The sequence below is a fragment of the Macrobrachium rosenbergii genome, chromosome 55 (genome assembly GCF_040412425.1).
Source record: "Macrobrachium rosenbergii isolate ZJJX-2024 chromosome 55, ASM4041242v1, whole genome shotgun sequence".
NCBI lineage: Eukaryota > Metazoa > Arthropoda > Malacostraca > Decapoda > Palaemonidae > Macrobrachium > Macrobrachium rosenbergii.
In genome coordinates, this window is record NC_089795.1 from 75,956,324 (window position 1) to 75,964,275 (window position 7,952).

The following is a 7,952-nucleotide window of genomic DNA, read 5'->3' on the forward strand; positions in this document are numbered from 1 at the left end:
GCTTTATTTGCGAATGGGTTTGTTTACTTCCTACGTGAAGTCCTCTACACCCTTATATATTTATCTGATTCCCTTGTCAGTGTTGTGAGATGTGAAAGACTTTTTTCCGGTTACCAGATCGTTATCATGCGGAAGTGTCCAAACATTTCTGTTGTTATACACATAAGCCTCACAGCATATTTTTCTGCTGGGCAAATATTATTACATGTTACGATAGTTTCGGTGTCAAGTGACTAACAGTTTTGGCTCCTTGAGCTAGCAGGTTTATTCCAAAAAATGGGTATCAGCGCCTGCATTTCTTTAATGAATACTATATATATATATATATATATATTTTTAACTGAATATATATATATATATATATATATATATATATATATATATATATATATATATAATTTTTTTCCAGGCACCTATGGTTATTATTATTATTATTATTATTATTATTATTATTATTATTATTATTATTATTATTATTATTACTGTCTCCATCATTATAATTTCCTTCATTATGATCATCGTCATTATATGACATAAAGAAATTGGTTAGGCAGCTGGTGAGTCCCAGCCAAGATGGAGAAGGGCATGAGGCTGGCAACCTCATCCCGAAATGATTTGTTGAGAATTAGAGGTGTATAGTTATATATGTATATATATATATATATATATATATATTTAAATTCTATTTATCTATCTATCTAAATATATATACACATATATATGTGTGTGTGTGTATTTCAGTGTATAGACAGATAGATGATAGGTAAGTATATAAGATATGAGTATATATATAGTATTATATATATAATGTATATATGTATACTAAAAGTTTGTTTTATACATATATATATATATATATATATATATATATATATATATATATATATATATATATATATTTATATCACTAACTATTACCGTCACATATTTTCATATAAACAGCAGTGTCACTTCAAGCTTTGTCAAGTACTGTCATTCCTGAGTGCCAGATACTAGTCCTGTTGAACATCCTGACATTAAAAGATAGCTAAATGCTGTGCAGGCAAGCTAAGATTATATTACCAGAAAGAGAATATTCATGACTCCATATGCCAGAGAAGTTATTTGTATCGTTTTTAGTTTTTTGACCGATATAGATTCACAGCTATATATGATATATATATATATATATGTAATGGACAACACAAACTCAGAAACTCGACTTCCCCTTTATTCCTTTAACAGTAGTGGTAGTGGTAGTAACAGTAGTAGTAGAAGTAGGTTCATTCCTGAAAGGAATTATTGCACTTCTTAAAATACATTGTCAAATAATAATGCATATTATTCAGTAAATAACAGTGACATAATATACCTTGATACATCTCACAAAGTTAAATACACCTTTATAATTGGACAATTGCATTACCACATTAAACTTCCTTTGATTATATCTATTTACTATAATTATGGAATAAACAAATATTGAATGTCTTAAAATAAACAAATTTAAGTCTTTAACACCTTAATGAATGATAAGACAGAGCAAATATATATAAGAGTTGGTCAAAACTTACATCTGTGTGCCCAATAATATCCTTTAAATCACGATATATATACAACTGTACTCCTTGAAGACCTTGCTTAGACTACCAAAAGAAACTTTAGGATCTTAAGAACTGAGACAAGATTACGTAGTTTGTTTACACTTCGCAAATTTTAAACTACCACTTAAAATTAACGACATGGTTTTACCGACTAAATATATTTGTATTTCTGCATTAACATACTCAGCCCCATAAACAGATTAAACCTGTTTATCATATTACATACATACTCATGCAGATAAAATAAATAACCTTTAAGTTACAATACAAACCCGTATAATACAAAATACCTTCATTATTCAGATATTTACCTAAAATAAAATTAAACACTTTCATAACTCATGTATATATATATGTATATCATATCAAATAACCAGAAGAACACAACATAGTATCGTGTCACATTTCATGAAAATCCTAGCCTTTAACTAATAACACCAGCTTCTGAATAGGACGGACAATAACTGAAGAAAGTGTCTTAATCTTGGCACTGCGGATTGTTCCTTTGTCATCAGGGTGTACTTCTATTACTCGTCCCATTGGCCATCGATTCCTTGGTTCAATGTCACTCTTTACCAAGACCACATCACCAACAATTAAATTTCTTCTTGGTTCATTCCACTTTTGTCTCGTCTGTAAAGTACTCAAATATTCCTTTCTAAATCTTGACCAAAACAGGTTGGTCAGATATTGAACACATCTCCACCTTCTCCTCATGTAAACATCATCCTTTTGAAACAAACCAGGGGGAGGGACTACATAAGATTTTGGAATCAACAAATGGTTTGGAGTTAGTGGCTCAAGGTCATCGACACTATCACTTACCGTGGTTAACGGTCTTGAATTTATGATACTCTCGACCTCACAAAGCAGAGTCCGTAGACTTTCATCGTTTAGCCTATCGCCAAATTCCTTCAGCAGTGCAGACAACACTTTTCTAACTGTTCTGATTTGGCGCTCCCAACAACCACCCATGTGGCTTGCTGCAGGTGGATTAAATTTCCATTCAATATGATGATGCAACAAATACGTCTCAATCTTCTTTTCCTCCATCTCGCCGAGAGCTGCCTTAAGTTCTTTCTCAGCCCCATGGAAGTTGGTTCCATTATCACATCTGATAACCTTGGGGTGACCTCTTCGAGAAACAAATCTTCGCAAAGCATTTATGAAGGAATCAGATTGTAAGGTGTTTGCTGTTTCAATATGAACTGACCTACTAACCAAGCAGGTAAATATGACACCATACCTCTTTAACTCTTTTCTTCCTTCTTTGATGTAATAGGGTCCAAAGAAGTCAATGCCAACATTACTGAATGGTGGCGAAGGTTCCAATCGGTCTGCTGGAAGATCAGCCATCTTTTGACTCAAAGCTGGTTCTTTTAACTTCCTGCAAGTAACACAATGAAATAAAACACTTCTGACAGTTGCATTAGCATTAATTATCCAATACTTCTGCCGAAGATTTGAAAGAACATGGTTTCTACCAGAATGAGCTAATAATTCATGCTCGTGTTGTATCAACAATGTAGTCACATGATGCTTCTTTGGTAATAGTATGGGATGTCTGGCAGACTGTGGAATATCAGATTTTCTTATCCTACCTCCAACCTTCAATAAGCCATCTTCAGAATCAAGAAAGGGATCAAGCTTATATATAGGGCTACTCTTGCTAACTGACAATTCCCTTGATAAAGCCTTCACTTCATCACCAAACGCCTTCTGTTGAACATACATTATGATTGCCCTTTCAGCATCAGTGGTTGCATAACCTTTCCTTTTACCTCTAAGGATTGACTTCAATTGTTGAAATATAGAAACTGCCTTTTGTAACCTCGACCATGAAGAGTAATATTCAATCAATCTTGTAAACCCATGACATTCTTCAGAAGTTGTGACTGCAGACACATGTTCACTCTCACCATCATCACAATCTGCGTACACATACCCTGGGAAAACAAACAGTCAGATGCAATGAATGATGGACCATGAAACCATTCGTCATACTGCAATAACTGATGTACACTAATACCTCTTGATGCTACATCAGCAGGGTTATCATTGGAGCTTACATATCTCCATTGCTCAGGTTGAGAGTAGTCCCTTATAACTCTGACTCTGTTGGCCACAAAAACAGGGAACCTTTTTGTGTTGCTATGAATATAGTGAAGTACTGTTGTTGAATCTGTATAGTACACAACACTGTCAACAGTAAACTCCAATTCCTTCAGGATGTGTTGAGCAACCTTGACAGACACAGTTGCAGCTGTAAGTTCTAACCTAGGTATAGTTACCACCCTTTTTGGAGATACTCTTGATTTTCCCATGACAAGGCTTGACTGAACTTGGTTTCCATCATGAAGAACAAGATATGCTGCAACACCATAACCAACTGTACTAGCATCACTGAATAATACAAGACTTGAACTTGTTACATTACAAAACCACTTGGTTTAAAGCACCTTGGTATTGAAAGCTGCTCCAGTAAATGAAGACCTTGTATCCAATGTTGCCACCTTTCAGCTAGGTCATCCGGAATCCTTTCATCCCAGTCCAGACTCTCAACTTGACATAATTCTTGTAGCAGTTTCTTGGCTGGTAAGATGATTGGAGAGAGTAACCTAAGGGGATCATATAATGATGAAATAGTTGATAACAACCCTCTTCTGGTGAGTGGATTTTCCTTGAGCGCAATTGAAAACTTGAATGAGTCTTCTTTAAGGTCCCATAACATTCCTAAGGCTCTTGTCATTAGATTCTCCATGTCAAGATCAAACTTGTCACTTTCAATCGAACAATCTTCAGTAGGCAAAGCTTTAAGGATGTCAATTGAATTGCTAACAAATTGAGTTAACCTAAATCCTCCTTCACCTGTTGCAGATATCAAATCCTTCACTAACTTAACTGCTGTAGGAACATCAGCACATGACTTCAAACAGTCGTCAACATAGAAATTATGCCTATTAGTATTACCAACAGTTGAGTCATACTTCTCATCTGCTTTGTCTCCCGTGGCCTTCAGTGCAGTATTTGCAATACTTGGTGAGGAGATTGCTCCGAAAATGTGAACAGCCATTCGAATTCTTCAAGAGGTCGATTGATGTCCCCATTAGGCCACCACAGGAATCTAACATAGTCGTGATTCTCAGGTGGAATCTTTATTTGAAAGAACATAGCTTCAATATCTCCAATGAATGCATAAACCTCTTGCCGGAATCTAATGAGTACTCCCGTCAATGAGTTGGTGAGGTTAGGACCCTGTAGCAGAACATCATTTAATGACAAACCTCCAAACTTTGCACTACAGTCAAAAACAACCCTAATTTTCTTTTTCTTGGGATGAAAAACTGCGTGATGTGGAAGATACCAGACAGGAGACTTGTTGACCTCACCTTCTGGGACCTTGTAAGCATAGCCTTTGTCAAACAACTTATCCATGAATGCTGTATACTGCTGTCTGTAATCTTCACTACTCTTCATCTTTCTCCTTTGCCACTCCGCTCTGCTGACTGCCTGCTTCTTATTGTTAGGAAGACTCACATTGGGATCTCTGAAAGGCATGGGTAGCTGGAAATGACCATCTTTAAATTCAATGGTATCCTGGCACCTTTCCACAAATCTTCTGTCCTCAAAAGACAAGCCACGCTCTTCAGGAACTGAACCAAGATCCTTTTCTGAAAAATCCAACTCAAAGAACTTCCTAACACTTTCAACAGTAATACAGTCGGTAACATGTTGAACATTAGATACAAGTAACCTGTGACATGAAACCCCATTTGAACTAACCTTAACATGTACAGGCCCATTAACCGTCCACCCATGCAAATATCTCACTGCAAAAGGGCCATAACCTGAAGTGGGTATAACCTCTAAAGGTTGCAAAGCAGTTGGACAATTACTACCTATCAATATTCCTATGTCTAGCTCTGGCTGATATAATGGAATCTTATCAATAACACTTGATAAATGAGGCCAATCCTTTAACATTTCATACCTTGGAATTTGATCATGATTAACAGGGATATCTCTTTGAGTGAATACCTTTTGGCAATACAACATCATTATTACCATGTATATCAGTGACAACAAGATCATTTACGATAAAAGTTTTGACTGTATCAGTCCCATGCATTGTTTGCAACTTGACAGCTGTTTCAATACCTTTACAGTTTAATTGATCCTTGATATTATCTTTAATGAAACAACCTGTACTGCCCGTATCATAAAAGGCATAAGTTTTACTACATTATCACTACCCTTTACATGTAATTGCACAGGCAAAATAGATTGCAATACTGTATCAGAAATTGTACATGCAGAAGACTTCACACTACCTTGACCTTGAGTATTACCTGACCTGAGTGCGACCTTCACCTTGAGTACCTTCTTGACCTTGAACACAATTTTGACCTTGAGTGCAATCTTGACCTTTACTTCCAAACTGTGAACAAGCTTGTGAAGTAATTGCATTATTACTGGCAAACATCCTAAAGTTCTCAATATGCAAAGTGGTAGGATGCCTTTTATTACATGTCTTGCACTGCCGTCGATTGAAACACTTTTTCGAAGTATGGTTATTGCCAAAACAACTGAAACAAAGACGATTGTCTCTCACAAACTTTCGTCTTTCATCCACACTCTTGTGCAGAAATTGAAAGCAGTCCTCAATATCATGATGACCACTACAGAGTTGGCATTTCCTGGTACACTGGTTTGCAGAATTTGATGGTTGCACTGTAACTGCCAATGATTTTTGCTTGTTCTGACTTGAGCCGTGATGTGCCTTTGCCTTTGTAAAAAGAGACACTTTACCCAAAGCTTCCCTGCTAAATACAGGATCCATTGCTGCCTCTGCTGCATTCTGAACAAATTCCACTAATGTAGTGAAACACACACAAACACCTTGCTTCCTGAGCTTTATCACATGATCCAACCACTTATTTTGAATATACACGGGCAGCTTTGAAATCACCCTCTGAAGGTTTGGAGAGTCATTTAAAACCTGCATATTTGACAATGACTGCATGGTATGATTACACTTCACAAGATACAAAGCATATTCATGCAGTGATTCGCTGCTATCACCTCTCACTTGTGGCCACTTGCTCAACTTGTCTATGTATGCCATGGAAACCTTGTATGGATCTCCATACACTTTATCCAGAAGCCTTTTTGCTTCAATGTATCCCTCAGAAGCATCCATAAACATGCACCCAGCTATGAGTGACTTAGGCTTTCCTTCTAAATGCTGATTTAAGAAGTACAGCCTGTTGGAGTCCGATGTGGTGTGCGGCACGATGCGGTCATTAAATGCCAGCATAAATGATGCATATTCAAGAAGATCACCACAAAACTTGGTCACCTCAGCATGAGGCAGAATCATAGCCGCTGCTAACTGTTGCTGACTTCGACAGAATGACTCTGGGGCGGGTGTCATGGGTAATGAAGGCACTGTGACGCTGGGTTCATGATGCACATTGTGAATAGGAACAAATACTGGTGTTTCAGGATCCAAAACTTTGTCCACTGATGAAATAATTTCCTCTTGGAACACCTTTTCCTTGCTCTTGCAGCTTCAATTTCACCATCCAACTTTTAGCAAGTCTTCCTCGGCTTGTAATTCTGCCTGTTGTTGGGCTATTTTTGCCCGTTTCTCAAGCAATGTCCTCTGTGCAAGCAAACCAGCCAACTTTGCCTTCTCTTTTAAGTGAGCAGATTTCACACTTGATGCTGTGCTTCTAACTGACCTCCTGGATATGTGTGACTTGCTCCGTATTGAAGATCCGTCTATTGAATCTTGTAAACTCGCCTCTATTGTAGTTATCCATTGATACGCCTGGTTTCTGAATCCTATGACCGATAATTCTTTATCTTCAAACCTTTTGATTTCTGGCTGGTGTTCACTGACAGGTAATTGAGAGAGGTAATCACTGTGGCAGTCCTTGTACTTGTTAAATCTATCCTCAAACTCTTCCATACCTGTCTTTACTAAATGGAGGTTGTCAGGCTTCTCCATACACCGGCTGACTTCATTCAGTTTCTTCGTGAGGGCAGAGAGAGCCGCAGTCTGGTTGTTCTTGAGGGTGCGTAACTTCTCCTTGTCATCCTGGTCCGTATTCATGTTAATGTCAGAGATGAATGAACTATTGTAATGGACAACACAAACTCAGAAACTCGACTTCCCCTTTATTCCTTTAACAGTAGTGGTAGTGGTAGTAACAGTAGTAGTAGAAGTAGGTTCATTCCTGAAAGGAATTATTGCACTTCTTAAAATACATTGTCAAATAATAATGCATATTATTCAGTAAATAACAGTGACATAATATACCTTGATACATCTCACAAAGTTAAATACACCTTTATAATTGGACA

General features: G+C 37.0%; 3 protein-coding genes across 3 annotated transcripts; all 3 read right to left on the reverse strand.

Annotated features, from left to right (window-relative positions):
• Nucleotides 1-2,000: 2,000 nt before the first annotated feature.
• On the reverse strand, nt 2,001-3,317 carry LOC136835838 (uncharacterized). Its single transcript, XM_067099687.1, has one exon. The coding sequence runs from the start codon at nt 3,315-3,317 to the stop codon at nt 2,001-2,003; it is 1,317 nt and encodes a 438-aa protein (XP_066955788.1).
• Nucleotides 3,318-3,439: 122 nt separating this feature from the next.
• On the reverse strand, nt 3,440-3,907 carry LOC136835839 (uncharacterized). Its single transcript, XM_067099688.1, has one exon. It carries the CDS (start codon nt 3,905-3,907, stop codon nt 3,440-3,442), a length of 468 nt encoding a protein of 155 aa, XP_066955789.1.
• Nucleotides 3,908-4,011: 104 nt separating this feature from the next.
• LOC136835840 (uncharacterized) lies at nt 4,012-7,701 on the reverse strand. The gene is made up of 4 exons (XM_067099689.1): nt 7,166-7,701; nt 5,938-7,039; nt 4,620-5,621; nt 4,012-4,509 (listed from the first exon to the last, which is right to left on the reverse strand). Exons 1-4 carry the CDS (start codon nt 7,699-7,701, stop codon nt 4,012-4,014), a joined length of 3,138 nt encoding a protein of 1,045 aa, XP_066955790.1.
• Between the last annotated feature and the right edge of the window lie 251 nt (nt 7,702-7,952).